Source organism: Arabidopsis lyrata (assembly GCF_000004255.2).
Source record: "Arabidopsis lyrata subsp. lyrata unplaced genomic scaffold ARALYscaffold_8, whole genome shotgun sequence".
NCBI classification, from domain to species: domain Eukaryota; kingdom Viridiplantae; phylum Streptophyta; class Magnoliopsida; order Brassicales; family Brassicaceae; genus Arabidopsis; species Arabidopsis lyrata.
In genome coordinates, this window is record NW_003302548.1 from 19,131,737 (window position 1) to 19,147,385 (window position 15,649).

Below are 15,649 nucleotides of genomic sequence, written 5' to 3' on the forward strand. Positions count from 1 at the left end.
ATCAAAAATATATGGGAGATAAGATGAATTTAGACCTAACAGGTCGCATTCGTCGTGAATATTCCTCTTTCTTTCTCTTTCACCTTTACATTGATGCATTGACTTATTGTATACTCGAAACTCTATACCAATTGATTGATTGTTAATCATATTATAAGAAATAAGAGTACTAATGTCTAATTATTTATATCATTTATATGTCATAACCGTATTAAGGAATCCAATCCCGTCGTCTTTTGAACTTTGACTATTCAAGAAAACATAGACTGAGTCAAAGATATGAAATGATTTTGTTAATGCCGACAAAGAGTAATATGATAAATTAATAATAAGAAACGATTAGGTTTTGGTATCCACGTTCCCTTCACCCAAAATATTTGTCCAATTCCTTGGCCATCAAGAATTCAAGATTTATCTTTATAGTTTGTATAATATAGTATAGTATCATTATAAAAAGACAAATATAAAAAGAATAGTGATTGAAAATAACTTTATGAAAATGGAGCACTGTTCCAATACCATCTAAAGTTTAAGCCGTTTAGAGCATCTCCAACCAACTTCTATTTTTTCCTCTATACTCTATTATAGAGTAAATTTCATTCCAACTCACCTCTATTTTCGCCTGTAAAATAGAGATTTCTATTTTTTTGCTATATATATAGAGTATCTCTATTTTTTCGTCTAACAGAGTTAAAAGTTTTAGAGGAAAAAATAGGGGAATACATTGGAGTAAACCTCACCTCTATTATAGAGTTCCTCTATTTTAGAGGCAAAAATAGAGAAATATATTAGAAATCATCTTAGATGGTTGTTTAGAATTCTAAAGATGTGACCGATATTTAAGTTAGAAAAAGAAAAAAAATGTAAGAAAGCTTTTAAGCATAGTTTCGCTAGGAAAAAAAAAAGAATAAAAGAATTTTTTTTGTCAATTTAATTAAATTTGTAGTATTTGCTGCTTATATAATCGTAGATTCGTATATGATATATATATATATATATATATATATTTTTTTTTGACATCAAAAACCGACAAGTTTTCATAGAAAAATAGAAATCTATGAGATCTTACTTTTTTACCGAATAATCTATCCGAAAATTATTACAACTATGGATAAATCTAATACCAAAAGCGAAAAAAAAAATATAAGTGCTCTGAAAATGGCGAGTTTCTCTGCAAAGCTAGACCACTTAAAAAAATTAACAATCATTGAAATGAGATCGGTATAATCTAAAGCAAATCCGACACTAATAATACCAATCAAAATCATACATTTCATAGTCTAAATAACCAAATTCCGCATGAAGAGGCAATACTAATGGTTTTTAAACCGATATGTAAGAACCTATTTGTTCCCACCAAAACCACATTTGGAACTAGATGCATCTTGCATTTGATATATTTTGTATGGGACATTTTTTTTTTTTAACAAAAGTATGGGACATCTAAACAACGGAATTTTAACACTAACACAATAGTTCATAGTGTATGAATTTTTTTTATTTTTTAAAATTAATCCCAAAGCTGAGTAAAGGTACTTGACTTTTAGTCATGACCAAGCAATGCAAGCAGGTGGAAGATACTATTAGATAAGTAAAAGATAACAACAATCAAACTCCAAAACCCTAGAAGTAGTTGCAGATAGATCCGACACAAATTAACTAACCTTTAAATTATGTACAGTATGTTTTAATAACTTGATCCACTATTTGTGGCTGCTTTAGTGTTTCCTCGAAAGTTCCATTTTTTTTGCTCTGCAAACGAAAAAGAACCATAAAGCTCTCTCTCTCAACTGTGTTCACATGAACTTTCTCACCGCTTTCTTTCTCTCTTCGTTGAAAAAAAACCTCAACCTTTTTTTGTTTTATGATAAAATTTGACAAAAGCTCTCAACTTTTAAACTCTGTTTCATCATCATCATCATCATCACCATGGACGCTCTTCTTCAAGTTTCAGTTGATGGGTTCAGATTTGAGAACGGATCTGGATCTTGCTGCAAACCCAGAAACAATCTCGAATCTGGGAACAATCTCTTCCCCAATTTCCACGAGACTCAGAATCAGTCTTCACCAAACGATTCACCTCCAACGGTGTGTTTGGATAACTCTCCTGTTCTCAAGTACATCAATGACATGTTGATGGACGAAGAAGATTTCGTAGGTGAATCTCGAGACCTAGAAGCTTTACAAGCCGCTGAGAGATCCTTCTACGAGATACTTCAACAACAATCTCCAGAATCTGATCAGAACACGAGCTCTTCCGATCAAAACTCCGGTGACCAAGATTTCTGTTTCCCCAGCACAACAACGAGTTTAACAGATTCATCAGCGTTGGTTTCGAGCGGAGAATCACGGAGAAAGTACCGTTATCGGAATGATGAAGAAGATGATCTTGAGAACAATCGGAGAAACAAACAACCTGCGATATTTGTCTCGGAGATGGAGGAGTTAGCAGTGAAGTTCGAGCATGTGTTGTTGGTATGCAAAACGAACCAAGAAGAAGAAGAAGAAGAAGAAAAAGAATCAGCAATAACGAAACAGAGTCAACCACACAGAGCAGGACGACCAAAAGGTTCATCGAACAAATCCAAGACGCAAAAAACTAATTCCGTTGATCTGCGGAGTCTGTTAACGCAATGTGCACAAGCTGTGGCAAGCTTTGACCAAAGAAGAGCAACAGATAAACTCAAAGAGATAAGATCACACTCTTCTAGCAATGGAGATGGAACACAAAGACTGGCTTTTTACTTTGCAGAGGCGCTCGAGGCACGTATCACCGGAAACATCTCGCCGCCGGTTTCTAATCCGTTTCCTTCTAGCACGACATCCATGGTGGACATCTTGAAGGCGTACAAGCTGTTTGTTCATACTTGTCCCATCTATGTAACGGATTACTTTGCTGCGAACAAATCAATCTATGAGCTTGCTATGAAAGCAACTAAGCTTCACATAGTTGATTTTGGGGTTCTCTATGGCTTTCAATGGCCTTGTTTGTTACGAGCTCTGTCTAAACAACCGGGCGGACCACCGATGCTCCGGGTGACTGGAATCGAGCTGCCACAAGCGGGTTTCCGTCCTTCAGACCGCGTTGAAGAGACTGGTCGAAGACTGAAAAGGTTCTGCGATCAGTTCAATGTTCCGTTTGAGTTCAACTTCATAGCGAAAAAATGGGAAACCATCAGTCTTGATGAACTTATGATCAATCCAGAAGAGACAACGGTGGTCAATTGCATTCATCGGTTACAATACACTCCGGATGAAACTGTGTCACTGGACTCTCCAAGAGACACGGTTCTAAAGCTATTCAGAGATATCAATCCTGACCTCTTTGTGTTTGCAGAGATTAATGGAATGTACAACTCTCCTTTCTTCATGACGAGGTTCCGAGAAGCGCTTTTCCATTTCTCTTCACTCTTTGACATGTTTGACACCACAATACAAGCAGAGGATGAATACAAAAACAGGGCACTGTTGGAGAGAGAGTTGCTTGTGAGAGACGCCATGAGCGTGATTTCCTGCGAAGGCGCTGAGCGTTTTGCGAGGCCTGAAACCTACAAGCAATGGCGAGTTAGGATTTTGAGAGCCGGGTTTAAGCCAGCAACTATAAGCAAACAGATCATGAAGGAAGCTAAGGAAATCGTGAGGAAACGTTACCATAGAGATTTTGTGATCGATAGCGATAACAATTGGATGCTTCAGGGATGGAAAGGAAGAGTCATCTATGCTTTTTCTTGCTGGAAACCTGCTGAGAAGTTCACAAACAATCATGTAAACATCTGAATAATGTTACTTCTCTATTACTTCATTTTTGTTTCCCAATAGTTTTGTAGAATATGTTTGATCCCATGAGTGGAATTGATATCTTTTTTCCTGCAAGTACATATTGTATTCAACCCTTGTTTAAAAGATAAATTGTTTAATCAAAGATCTGAAGATAACACAAGCATTTAACCCCAAAAAGTTCAAAACTTTTGGCTATAATTTATCAAACGGGTTGCGACACCACGTGAATACAGACAGCACAATGAACGATCTACTAGAACATATGAACTGATGTGAACTAATGGCAAATAGGTTGCTGCAGTTAGCTGATTTAACCCCTATTTGGTTTGAGGTTTTGGTGGCCTCAAAACGCTCCAGTCCACCTTCTTGCTCTTGGGTTTCTTGAACGCATTGCCTTTTTTATTGCTCGGTGATGGTTTGTCACTGCTCCTCGGAGACTTGTTAGGACGGTTTTGTTCCTCGGAGACTACCTCAGACTGTTTTCTTTTCAAGTCACCATTCATTTCCCGACTTGGCTCAACCTTCGTACTCTCCGGTTCACTGAAAAAGGATGTATTTTGACTAGTTGAAGTTTACAACTTTAAAGAGAAGCAAAATCAGTCATGAACCAAATAATGTTTGATATAACCTATTGCTAATTGCTATCAATAACGACTTCATTGTCTCAAAATATACAATGGATCTTCAGCATTGTTCTGTTGTATGCACACTCTCTGGGAAATTAATTCGTTGAGAACCTAAAGGAATACAAAAGCGAAGAGTACAGACCTAAAAGACTTCTTTCCTCCATTACTGCTAGAGCTTGAGGGAGAAGCATCTGTTTTTCCACCGTTTATTGCCTCTTCATTCAATTTCTAAGGAGAGGACAGTTTTATTTCAGAAAGCTAAAAGGGAAGAACACCAATCGCAAATTATTTCAAGCCATAGCGTCACAGACACTAACTAACCTCGATAGAGGGATTGAAAGACTGAAATGACATGCGTCCTAACAATGCTCCTGGCTGAGGATCCCAGTCTGTTATGACCACACTGCATCAAAAATCAAATCACACATTAGAAAACACTACCAAACACATAACAAAGGGTAGACAATAGATACACAATGTCTTTAACAAAACATAAGCATCAAGTAAGAAGAAAGATACGGTACCACTTCTTTGCAACAGTGCCTTGGGAAGGAAAACTCCCATTAGGCTCTTCTTCATCAACCTTCTTCTTCTCTACTTTCAAAGCAGACCTTTGCATAAACTATACACAGAGAGCATCAATCATTATTAAAACCCAAAAAAACAGATTATCAACTAAGAGCTACATGATTGCTATAACACAATTCTTCAGTGAAAAATTGCAACTTTATCCCCAAAAACAAAGCTATAACAGGTGCTAAGCTCAGTGTTACCCCAAGGTGAAATCAACCTCAAAGGGATTATCAATTTGTTCAAGAATCAAAATCCAGCAAAATAGAGAAGAAAACTACAATTTCCAAGCTCGAATTTAATTCAATTTCAGTAATTTCCTTGAGTTTCAAATCCAAGGTCATGTCACATGAATAAAGCTACTTCTCCAGAGAAAGAAAAAAAAAAGACAGTACCTTTAGATTTCTGAGAGTGCTACTAATCTCTCTCTTGGCCATTATAGCTTTCCCAAATCACGAGATTTCCGGTACCGGAGAGATGGAACAACTCTTTGAGTATTTTCGTTTTTTAGGTTTAGAAGATTTTCCGATTTGAAGCTCCGTCCCAAATTGACCTACAACAACACTTTTAGGTTTAAGTCTGGTAAAAACCTAACCGATTCAAACCGTACCAAATTGAAAATTTTAAATCACCAAACCAAGATTACATTGGTTTAGTTTTTTTGGGTATATTTATTTGATCCATGTCTGAAGAAGAAACCAGACCAATCAAACAGTAGAACACAAAATCCAATCTGAAAAACAGCAGAACAAAAAAGTCAACGAAGCAACTTCAGGAAATAAAACAATGGATTATCTAGGAATTGATTTGAGCTGCGCAATCGGAACTCTCCGTAACGGTGAGTTTCCGGCGAAAGATTGTCTTCTTCCTCTCATTTCAAAGCTGCTCGGTTACTTCCTCGTCGCTGCTTCAATGACCGTCAAGCTTCCTCAGGTTGGTTAAATTCAATCAATCAATCAATCCCTATGATTTCACAACCCTAATATCTCTAAATTGATTGAAACTGTTGTTGTTGTAGATAATGAAAATCGTGGACAACAAGAGTGTAAAAGGCTTAAGTGTTGTAGCATTTGAGCTTGAAGTGGTTGGTTACACAATCGCACTTGCTTATTGTCTTAACAAAAAGCTTCATTTTTCAGCTTTTGGTGAATTAGCTTTTCTTTTGATCCAAGCTTTAATCTTGGTGGCTTGTATCTATTATTTCTCTCAACCTCTCTCTGTAACAACTTGGGTCAAAGCAATTCTTTACTTTGCTTTAGCACCAACTGTGTTTGCTGGTAAGATTGATCCTTTGCTTTTCGAAGCTCTTTATGCTTCTAAGCATTTGATATTTCTCTCTGCAAGAATCCCTCAGATTTGGAAGAATTTCAGAAACAAAAGCACTGGACAACTTAGTTTCTTGACTTGTCTCATGAACTTTGGTGGAGCTATGGCGAGAGTTTTCACCAGCATTCAAGAGAAGGCTCCCCTTAGCATGCTTATGGGTATTGTTCTTGCAATCTTCACCAATGGAATCATTATGAGTCAGATGCTTTTGTATCGAAGCAAAGGAAAAGAAGATAAGCAAGTGAAAGGTATTAAGATTTCATGATATATTGTAAAAGAGATTTACACGATGTTGCAATCATTTAAATAAAGTAGAAGCTTGTTTCATTACTACTCATAATTCCAAAATCTCAAAAAGTGGTCTCAATCAAAGCTTTCAATTACACTTATTTTTTCCTCTTAAAAGAGTGAATAGTTATGCGGTTTTCATGCTATTTTCGATACTATTAGCTGCAAAATGAGCGAGTGAATGTTTGCTTAAGCAATGGTTTCAATGGCGACCTTTTGCCTGGATCTAATCTCCTCGGCTTTGTCATCAACAGCTTCCCATAGTTCAGGAAGAGCTTCACGTATGTTGTGAATGTGCTCCAATGCAATATCTACTCCTTCCTCTCTGTGTGAGGTCCCAACCTAATAATAGAAAAAGATTTTAAAAAGGTGAGCTTTGAGATTGACTTTTAAACTTATTTGTCTCTGCTTCTTTGACTTACCCATACGGTGTGGAGACCCACACGTTTCCCAGTTTGAATGTTACGGATGCTGTCATCAAAGAACAACTGAAAACACCCAAGATATTTGCAACTTAATAAGCTTCAGTGATGAATTGGTTTAGGTAGGAAAAAAAGAAGAAGCAGTGATATATTCTTACTGTCTTTTTAGGATTGATGTTGGCCATCTTGAAAACCTGTTCGAATGCTCCTTCAGAAGGTTTGCATACAACCGTAGTCTTTGGAAGTTCAATGCTTGGGTCAGGATTTGCCATGTAACTGCTTATGTCAAAGATTTCTCTGGTTTTGGTATCAACAGGAGATTCAGTTTTGGTGATGGAGTTCAGAGTCTCGAAAGATATGATTTTCTCAAAGCAGTTCTCTAGGCCTAGCCTGGCAATAACCTTGGCTGCATGAGCCTTGTCTGCATTCGTGAAAACCTGTGAGCAGATTAAGGAAAGATAGAACATCAGAGAAGAAACTGATTGGAAACCAAATTTAAGAGCTTAGCATCAGGGAGTCAAACACATACAACTTTCCGAATAGGCAAGCTAAGAATAATATTCCTCAGAATTGGGTCAGGTTTCAGTGTTGAGTATGGCAATCTCCCATGAACAAAACTGTAAAACAAAGGAGGAATCTCAAGTTCCACACACCTTACATTTTACAAGACATGTAAAGCAAATATGAAAGACAGGTTAAGTTCAGTACCGATGGAAATCGTCATAATCAAAGTCATAACCCACAGCCTGAAAGAATAAAAGCCAAAACCGAAAGGTATGTGCATTAACAACATTGGAAGACATGGAAGAATGTAAACAGTGTGAAGAAATAAGATACCTTGAGACCAGCCATAGTTGTACCATAGATTTTATAAAGCGAAAGGCACAGTTCTTGGACTTTATCTTCTTCAACACCAAGTTTCTGAACCATATATTCTAAACAGCAACAACAACCAAATGTTAAGCTATAACATGAGCAACCAAACTTCAAGAGAAGAACAACAATAGAATGCGAACAGAGCTTACCTTGAATGTTCTTTTTCACTTCCATAGCCAAACCAGAACTGAGAGGGTAAAGAGTATCATCTATATCTGTTTGATTAAAGTCAAAAAACAATTCCTTTAATCAGAAAAAAACGTTTAAACTTGAGAAACCATTTCTCAATCATCAAATTGCAATAAACTTATGTTAAAATTCAAATCCCAATCCTAAAAAATCTTCCTTTCTCTTACCAAATAAAAGACAATCATATCTAGCTTCAGAAGTTTGCTGAAAGTTTTCCTCATACGACATTATGATCCCAAATTACACCTGGAAACAAAACCTTAAGCAACTGAATCTCAACGTTACCAACACACATTTCACATAAATCTGAAAACTTTAACATCAGATCCCATAGATTATACATCTAACTCATTCACCAACAATATAAACATTTTTATAGGTCAACATAAAACTACACTCTGAATCGAAATCAACCAGGGGAAAATAATGAAAATGCTAAACGTAAAATCGTTACTAAAAGAAATCGATCGAAACATACACGAACTTGCAGAGGAGAATCGAACAAAAGAATAATCAATGAAGAAAGTGAGAACCTTTTTGCAGATCAATGAAACTTCGCGAAAGAGAGAGAGAAATGGAGAAAAAAAAGGAGATGTGAACCAAACGTTTCTATGGCGTCCCTCATGACATGACTCATCGATTGGTTGTCGTTAAATCTGGAGAGAAAGCATTTTACTCCCGTCGACATCTACGATTTCTCCACGTGTCGTTTAGATTTTTCTTGACGGGCTAAGCGAATAATCGAATGACACGTGTGCTTAATGAGCCGACCAAACACACTTTTTCAAAATGTCGTGCGCCTTAATTTATTGGCCATCCATAAATTCGGTTCGAGGAATCTCGCTAAATCTGGCTGAATTGCTGAATCTGGCTAAATATATTTATGTTTTTTTGCGAGATTTCGCTGAATAATTTATAGTTTAAATGGTAACTACTGAATCTGGCTGAATTTTTTTAAAAATCTAATCGACTAAACTTCTAAAATTATTAGCTAGAGAAATGTTTCGCCGAAACCAAACCGAAACTGACAAAAACACCAAATGGATCTTAAACTTCATTACCGAAAGAACCGGAACCAAAATATTTTGGATACCTGTATAAAACCGAAATACAATTATATATCTAAAACATTAGTTAGTTTTATACAGAATAATAAAAAATCCAAATAATCAATAAATACTATTCACTAAAAGTATCTGAAAATTTCCCAAAAAATATTCGAAATGTTATTTGGATAAGAACCAGAACTAAAAAATATTCGAAGTTTTTTTGGTTCCTAATTGGTTCTTGATTCAAAAAAAAACCGAAATGCTCCAAAATACTCGGAACCGAACCAAATTTTAACCAAAATTCTAAAATAACCGTATGTATACTTAACTCGAGAATCGAAATATCCAAAACCAAAAATTACATAATTGAAACCGAACCAAATACTCCAACATCCAAGACTATCCACAAAATAAAATAAAATAAAACAAAACAAAAAATATAAAAAATTATTAGTTCCTAAAAACAAACTTCAAAATACATTATTCAAAAAAACATATCAAAATTTACTAATGAAATGCATCACATATTCGTTTTTTGATTTTCTCTCATATTATTTAATTTGCTTGTTTTCTATTTGTTGAAGGTTTGATTAATTCAATAAATCAAAGAATGAAGTGGGACCACTATGATAAAAGATCAAAAATTCCACAACAATTCCACATATACAAATGATGTAACATGTATTTTTTTCCACATAAATTCCTCAAGAATTCCACAAATACATGTTACCATTTACAGCCTTAGATTATTGCTAATGTACCATTCCAGTCCACATGGACCTGATGCTTCAATCACCAATAGGTAGGTAACTTGCACAAAACTTTCCATCTATTTTTTTCAAACCATCTAAATTAATTAGCAAATACTGATGTATATTTTTGTTAAATTTTTTTCCATTGTTTGTGGTGTATAGCTTAGTTGTATATTTAAAACATTAAAGTAGTGATATTATATGTCAATTTGTTGTTGTTGTTGTTTATAGAGGTACACTATATGTGATTTAGAGGGTACACTATATACATCATATGACTTACGGCTTATGGGGCATAACTTCTAGGTTTCTTACAAAATTTGTATAGTTTAATCAGAAGGAAACCAAAAGTTGTTTAGTCCTCATTTGCCAAGACTTGAATTCTAAATATCACAAACTTTATAAAGGAATGAAGGTTGCAAATATGTTTCACCTCTAAAACCAAAAACAGTATGAAAAATATATGATTCACTTCTTATTCAGATGCTACTTGTGTGTGTATATATAATACACATGTACATCATTACTCTTTTATCAACCGTTACATCAAACAATAAACGATATATCGGTGTATATGTGGATATTTTATCATATTATTAATACATTAATTATATATGTATTCATATCTTCACAAACTAAGTAAACATGTAGATTAAGCTTCAACAGAAGTTGCAATCGAGAACTGTGCAGCGTAACTAATTCTTTTAGATTTCTCGTTGTTGTTGTTGCTGTTGGATTCTAACCATAACTCCGGAAATGCTTCTTTCATGTTGTGAATGCTTTCTAACGCGTAATCACTCCCATCCACTTTTCTTGATTTACCAACCTGAAGTCAATTAAAATGTACTTATGATGATGAGTTTTCAGTTTCACTAATCCCTTTAAGAAATAACTTATCTCAATAATCTATTTTGATAAATAACGATATTTTGTCAAAACAAATTTGCTATATTTTGATGACAATTAATTCGTCAATATCCAAACCGAAGTTGATCTCGATTTAGATATTCGTTTAGTGAAAATTATCATATGAAATGATACTAGTACTACTTTGTTTGGTTCAACAAGTTAACCGGAATTTACCAAGACTGTATGGAGACCCATGACTTTTCCGGTTTGGATGTTCCGGATACTGTCGTCAAAGAACAACTGCAGAAGAAACACGATTAAATTGATTATGAGATAATACTATTGATTAAGAAAATCCATTAAAAAAATGTCTATTTGTATTTCATTATTAGTCATCAAATCTTACGGATTTGTGAGGATTGAGCTGTGCAATATCGAAGGCTTTCTCGAAAGCAATCTCGGTTGGTTTACAGATAACCAGATTTTCGGAAAGATGACCTGTGACGCAAGAAACTTCAGCCTCGTTGGTCTTAGGGTTTAAGGTCTCGAAACTTATGATTCTCTCAAAACAGTCTTCAATGCCGAGTCTCTTTAGAGCTTTCACCACATGAACATCATCTCCATTTGAGAAAACCTTAAAAATAATAATAAAAATAAATACAAAAAGAGACCCAAAATTTTATTAATAGAACATAAGGATATATTACACTGAAATTAAGCTATAAAAAAGATAAGGAAAACAAACCAATTTTCGAAAAGGTAGGCTAAGAAGTAGATTTCTGAGAACCGGGTCCGGTTTAAGGTTTTCATAGGGTAACCTCCCATGAACATAGCTATGGTACTCGTCATTATCGAATTCATAACCTATAGCCTGCATAAATCATCATTTTCATGACAATTTGTAAACCATTGTCGTGTTTGTACTTTAATGAATTATGCAGTCGTCGTCAAATATCATGTGAATTATACAATCGTCTAATATATGTAATTTTTTGCTTTGATCAACAAAATATTTATGAAGGTAAACTACCTTAAGGCCAGCCATTGAAGTTCCATATTTTCTATAGAGAAGTTGGTTTAGTTCAACAACTTTGTCTTCCTCTATTCCAAGCTTTGGGACCATGAATTCTGCGAAAAGACGGTTCATGAATGATGAATCTCCAGGTGTTTTCTCTAATAAACATGTTAAAATAAAAAACTCGAAAACAAAATAACTAACAACAGATTAGTACCCATGATGTTGTTGGCGCATGCTTCTGATAAACCAGAGCTTAAAGGATATAGAGTATCATCCAAATCTTTTGGAAACAAAATAGAGATAGAACAATAAATTTGTTAATTGCTTCTTAAACTTAATTTAAACAAATTAAACAACACTTTATACCAAAGAGGAGACATTCATATCTTGGTGTGGAGTTGGTCACAAATTCCGTTTTTTCTTCCGAATTGCGAATCTGTGAAAAAATAAAAGTGAAATTCAAAAGAAAGAGCATTTGAAAAGAGAATTCTGTTTGTAACAACAATGAAAGATAGAGGAGACAATTACCTTAGTGTTTTTGGGTTTTAAAGAGAGAAATTAAAAGATTTGATGAAGTGAAGCTAACAACGTAGATATGTGTTTATATAAGCAACAAGTTAATGCGCGTGAAAAGCTATGTGAAAACAATGTCAATAATAGCTTTCGACTTTTGTTTCAATAGTACTTACTGTATTATTAATAGTATAGAGTTAATTTTAACACTAACATTTATCTTATAAAAATACTACTTCTCATGATTCCCGTTGATGGGAGATATCATCATCTCCATACACTTTCGAGGTTTTATAGAGTTATATTATTATTAGTGGTTGATTCATTTGGTTAACCGTGGGATCCATTCATAGGTTGTTAAAGATAAATCCATTTTTGGGAGGGTTCCAACGATCCAGATACTGTATATAGATCTTTTACTAGGCTACTAGCACATTACACAAATAAGAGAGGCTAATTAAAATACAATTATAAACTATAAATGCAAACTTAAATAAGAGAGGTTAATTAAAATACAATTATAAATTATAAATACAAACTTACAATATATCAACAATAAACGGTACATGGATTTTTTTTTGAAACATTTATTAATACGTAGATATCATCATATACTACTATACTAGTATAAAACATGTAAAGTTAAGCTTGAACAGAAGTTTCAATCGAGACCTGTGCAGCGTAATCAATTCTTTCAGTTTCTTTGTTGTTGATTTTGGATTCCAACCATAACTCGGGAAATGCCTCTTTCATGTTGTGAATGCTTTCTAACGCGTAATCACTTCCATCTACTTTTTCTGATTTACCAACCTGAAACAAATTTAAATTGATCTTTTTCATTTAACGATTTGGTCAAAAGTACATATCTATGAGTCTTTTGTCCGAAATTAAGTTTGATCTAGGTTTTGATATTGGTCAGTGAAACCATTATACTACAAGAAGATCTAACTTAACTTCATCTGCTTATATACTTTTGGTTCAACATATATAATTAGGTAACAAAAAGCGAGTTGTTAGTTACAAAAAAAATCAGGTTTTAATTCGTGTTAATGTTAATCGGTTCTTACCAAGACTGTATGGAGACCAACGGCTTTCCCGGTTTGGATGTTCCGGATACTGTCGTCGAAGAACAACTAGACAAGCAAGCAACACGAAAACGTTGATTAGAAGATAAAACTATTGATTAAGTCTAATTATGTTGAGTTATTCTTTTCTGAAACTTACGGTTTTGTGAGGATTGAGCTGTGCAATGTTGAAGGCTTTCTCGAAAGCAATCTCGGTTGGTTTACAAATAACCGGATTCTCGGGAAGATGACCTGTGATGCAAGAAACCTCAGCTTCGTTGATCTCAGGGTTTAAGGTCTCAAAACTTATGATTCTTTCAAAACAGTCTTCAATGCCGAGTCTTTTTAGAGCCTTCATCACATGAACTTCATCGCCATTCGAGAAAACCTAAACAATAGAAAGACACCAAAATTTTATTAATATAACATAAATTTATATATAAACTGAAGCTATGCAAAAAAAAAAAAAAAAAAAAGATAAAGCAAATAGTTAGTACCAATTTTCGACAAGGTAGAGTAAGAAGGAGACTTCTTAGAACCGGGTCCGGTTTAAGGTTTTCATAAGGTAATCTACCATGAACATAGCTGTGGTACTCGTCATTATCAAATTCATAACCTATAGCCTGCATAAATGATTTTTTAAATTAAATTTCGATTTAATTATAAACCAATGTCCTATTTGTGTAATGGAAGAAATCAGACTAATTTATTGTGTCTGATCATCATATATTATGAAGGTAATTTTAATTTACCTTAAGACCAGCCATTGAAGTTCCATATTTCTTGTAAAGAATTTGGTTTAGTTCGACGACTCCATCTTCATCTATTCCAAGTTTTTCAACCATGAATTCTGTATAAGGGTAATTTGGTGATTTTAAGAATTTTTTCTCTATATAAAATAGTACTAAATATATTAAGAAGTCACCACAATAAAAATCTTTAAGAAAAGCATAGCATACCTATAATGTTGTTGGTGCATGCATCTGATAAACCAGAGCTTAAAGGATAAAGAGTATCATCCAAATCTATTGGAAACAAACATATATAGAGATAGATCAACAACTTTGTTAATTGTTTCTAATTTTTTCAATAATAAAAACAAATTTTCTCATCAATTATTACCAAAGAGGAGACATTCATATCTTGGTGAAGAGCTGTTCACAAATTCCATTTCTCCAGAAAGTGCAAATCTGGTTGGTTTAGAAGAAGCAATTACCTCAAAAAAAAAGATGAGAGAAAATAATAGACGTGAGAGAAACGAAGAAGATAAAATATTTGATGTATAAGAGAAGAGAATGCAGAGTCTCTTTATATAAGAAACTTAAATGCGTGTGAAAATTAATTCACTAAAAATGAGTATTAATTAATAATATAGACGACAAGTACTTTGCTTAATCGAGTTTATAATGGTTTCGCTGTCAAAAAGACATTTTATGATTATAGAAATACTCTCTCCGTTTCGTTTTACTTGTCGTTTTAGAATTAAAATTTTGTTTCATGATACTTGTCGTTTTAGGATTTTGATGCAAATGTTTGGTGAAAATTCTAGTTTTATCCCTACTGTTTTAATGTTTTGGCCAATGAATTTTTTTATAAAATATATTAATAAAGAGTAAAACAGAAAATTTAATATTTTTCTTAGTTTGTGTGAAAAAACTTTAAACGTAACTAAAACGAAATGGAGGGAGTAGTTCTCGTGATTCCCGTGGATGTGCACATTCAAAAACAAATGAAATAAATTGTACTAATCAATAGGCATTATAAAGTCTACGCGTCAATAATTACACATCGTTCTCTTGGTCGTGTCACGTTTTCCATTTTGATCTAAACTTTAAAAGAAATAATAAAGACTAGTAAGATTGACCAAGACTATCTTTTATTTTTTTCCTTTCCTTTTTTAATAAGACTGATGAACGAACCGTGTGATGTGACAATTAAAAGAAGACCTAAATCTTTTACTATTACTCCTCAAAACAGATACCTCCTCAATACATTAAAGTCCCGAATTTTGTCTTATTTTTTTTTTTTTTTGCTAAGTGGATAAATATCATATAAAATGAAAAGGTTTAATTTTGTTTTTTTTCTTATTTTTTATTTTTTTTATTTTATTTTTATTTTATTTTTATTTTTTTTATTTATTTATTTTATTTTAATATTTTGGTCTTAAATAATGAAACAAATATATTGGAGACGACTTTATAAACACAAAAGGGTGCAAAACATAAAATTTCACCATAACAAATTAATACTACGACATTTCATGAATAAAAAAACTTGAAAATTTGGAATTTATTTATATACAAAAATGTTAAATTATTTGGTTTGAC

At 33.7% G+C, this 15,649-nt stretch overlaps 6 protein-coding genes across 8 annotated transcripts; 2 read left to right on the top strand and 4 right to left on the bottom strand.

The window, feature by feature from the left end:
* The first annotated feature begins 1,703 nt into the window (after positions 1 to 1,703).
* On the top strand, positions 1,704 to 3,926 carry LOC9300712 (scarecrow-like protein 11). Its single transcript, XM_021025500.1, has one exon. The coding sequence runs from the start codon at positions 1,930 to 1,932 to the stop codon at positions 3,775 to 3,777; it is 1,848 nt and encodes a 615-aa protein (XP_020881159.1). The 5' UTR covers positions 1,704 to 1,929; the 3' UTR covers positions 3,778 to 3,926.
* LOC9300713 lies at positions 3,881 to 5,539 on the bottom strand. The gene is made up of 5 exons (XM_021025528.1): positions 5,372 to 5,539; positions 4,931 to 5,028; positions 4,728 to 4,809; positions 4,549 to 4,634; positions 3,881 to 4,320 (listed from the first exon to the last, which is right to left on the bottom strand). The coding sequence occupies exons 1-5, from the start codon at positions 5,411 to 5,413 to the stop codon at positions 4,098 to 4,100; spliced, it is 531 nt and encodes a 176-aa protein (XP_020881187.1). The 5' UTR covers positions 5,414 to 5,539; the 3' UTR covers positions 3,881 to 4,097.
* Positions 5,540 to 5,641: 102 nt separating this feature from the next.
* LOC9302405 (mannose-P-dolichol utilization defect 1 protein homolog 1) lies at positions 5,642 to 6,635 on the top strand. The gene is made up of 2 exons (XM_002864591.2): positions 5,642 to 5,909; positions 5,995 to 6,635. Exons 1-2 carry the CDS (start codon positions 5,763 to 5,765, stop codon positions 6,565 to 6,567), a joined length of 720 nt encoding a protein of 239 aa, XP_002864637.1. The 5' UTR covers positions 5,642 to 5,762; the 3' UTR covers positions 6,568 to 6,635.
* LOC9300714 (uncharacterized protein C24B11.05) lies at positions 6,550 to 8,721 on the bottom strand. 2 transcript variants are annotated; one of them, XM_021025505.1, is made up of 9 exons: positions 8,611 to 8,721; positions 8,245 to 8,323; positions 8,038 to 8,103; positions 7,850 to 7,947; positions 7,721 to 7,758; positions 7,542 to 7,629; positions 7,171 to 7,449; positions 7,013 to 7,078; positions 6,550 to 6,932 (listed from the first exon to the last, which is right to left on the bottom strand). In XM_021025505.1, exons 2-9 carry the CDS (start codon positions 8,303 to 8,305, stop codon positions 6,780 to 6,782), a joined length of 849 nt encoding a protein of 282 aa, XP_020881164.1. In that variant the 5' UTR covers positions 8,306 to 8,323; positions 8,611 to 8,721; the 3' UTR covers positions 6,550 to 6,779. The 2 variants fall into 2 exon arrangements, with proteins under 2 accessions (XP_020881164.1, XP_020881169.1); XM_021025510.1 differs by having other exon boundaries at positions 8,556 to 8,679.
* Positions 8,722 to 10,331: 1,610 nt separating this feature from the next.
* LOC9302406 (suppressor of disruption of TFIIS) lies at positions 10,332 to 12,290 on the bottom strand. Of its 2 annotated transcripts, XM_021016320.1 has the most exons (8): positions 12,274 to 12,290; positions 12,112 to 12,181; positions 11,960 to 12,025; positions 11,758 to 11,855; positions 11,473 to 11,598; positions 11,134 to 11,361; positions 10,962 to 11,027; positions 10,332 to 10,704 (listed from the first exon to the last, which is right to left on the bottom strand). In XM_021016320.1, the coding sequence occupies exons 3-8, from the start codon at positions 11,961 to 11,963 to the stop codon at positions 10,531 to 10,533; spliced, it is 696 nt and encodes a 231-aa protein (XP_020871979.1). In that variant the 5' UTR covers positions 11,964 to 12,025; positions 12,112 to 12,181; positions 12,274 to 12,290; the 3' UTR covers positions 10,332 to 10,530. The 2 variants fall into 2 exon arrangements, with proteins under 2 accessions (XP_020871979.1, XP_020871978.1); XM_021016319.1 differs by lacking the exon at positions 12,274 to 12,290 and having other exon boundaries at positions 12,112 to 12,261.
* Positions 12,291 to 12,761: 471 nt separating this feature from the next.
* On the bottom strand, positions 12,762 to 14,599 carry LOC9302407 (suppressor of disruption of TFIIS). The gene is made up of 7 exons (XM_021016321.1): positions 14,445 to 14,599; positions 14,282 to 14,347; positions 14,075 to 14,172; positions 13,820 to 13,945; positions 13,483 to 13,710; positions 13,326 to 13,391; positions 12,762 to 13,068 (listed from the first exon to the last, which is right to left on the bottom strand). The coding sequence occupies exons 1-7, from the start codon at positions 14,491 to 14,493 to the stop codon at positions 12,901 to 12,903; spliced, it is 801 nt and encodes a 266-aa protein (XP_020871980.1). The 5' UTR covers positions 14,494 to 14,599; the 3' UTR covers positions 12,762 to 12,900.
* Between the last annotated feature and the right edge of the window lie 1,050 nt (positions 14,600 to 15,649).

Excerpts from the sequence above, each read along its gene's own strand:
- LOC9300712 (XM_021025500.1), top strand. The coding sequence starts at position 1,930 with ATGGACGCTCTTCTTCAAGTTTCAGTTGATGGGTTCAGATTTGAGAAC.
- LOC9300713 (XM_021025528.1), bottom strand. The coding sequence starts at position 5,413 with ATGGCCAAGAGAGAGATTAGTAGCACTCTCAGAAATCTAAAG. Across the intron at positions 5,029-5,371 it reads GCACTCTCAGAAATCTAAAG|TTTATGCAAAGGTCTGCTTT; the intron begins GTACTGTCTTTT and ends CTCTGTGTATAG. Across the intron at positions 4,321-4,548 it reads GGAGGAAAGAAGTCTTTTAG|TGAACCGGAGAGTACGAAGG; the intron begins GTCTGTACTCTT and ends ATCCTTTTTCAG.
- LOC9302405 (XM_002864591.2), top strand. The coding sequence starts at position 5,763 with ATGGATTATCTAGGAATTGATTTGAGCTGCGCAATCGGAACTCTCCGT. Across the intron at positions 5,910-5,994 it reads TGACCGTCAAGCTTCCTCAG|ATAATGAAAATCGTGGACAA; the intron begins GTTGGTTAAATT and ends TTGTTGTTGTAG.
- LOC9300714 (XM_021025505.1), bottom strand. The coding sequence starts at position 8,305 with ATGTCGTATGAGGAAAACTTTCAGCAAACTTCTGAAGCTAGATATGAT. Across the intron at positions 8,104-8,244 it reads ATATGATTGTCTTTTATTTG|ATATAGATGATACTCTTTAC; the intron begins GTAAGAGAAAGG and ends TTAATCAAACAG. Across the intron at positions 7,079-7,170 it reads ACATCAATCCTAAAAAGACA|TTGTTCTTTGATGACAGCAT; the intron begins GTAAGAATATAT and ends GGGTGTTTTCAG.
- LOC9302406 (XM_021016319.1), bottom strand. The coding sequence starts at position 12,220 with ATGCTCTTTCTTTTGAATTTCACTTTTATTTTTTCACAGATTCGCAAT. Across the intron at positions 12,026-12,111 it reads ATATGAATGTCTCCTCTTTG|ATTTGGATGATACTCTATAT; the intron begins GTATAAAGTGTT and ends TGTTTCCAAAAG. Across the intron at positions 11,599-11,757 it reads CTTCAATGGCTGGCCTTAAG|GCTATAGGTTATGAATTCGA; the intron begins GTAGTTTACCTT and ends TGATTTATGCAG.
- LOC9302407 (XM_021016321.1), bottom strand. The coding sequence starts at position 14,493 with ATGGAATTTGTGAACAGCTCTTCACCAAGATATGAATGTCTCCTCTTT. Across the intron at positions 13,392-13,482 it reads AGCTCAATCCTCACAAAACC|TTGTTCTTCGACGACAGTAT; the intron begins GTAAGTTTCAGA and ends TTGCTTGTCTAG. Across the intron at positions 13,069-13,325 it reads TTGGTCTCCATACAGTCTTG|GTTGGTAAATCAGAAAAAGT; the intron begins GTAAGAACCGAT and ends AATTTGTTTCAG.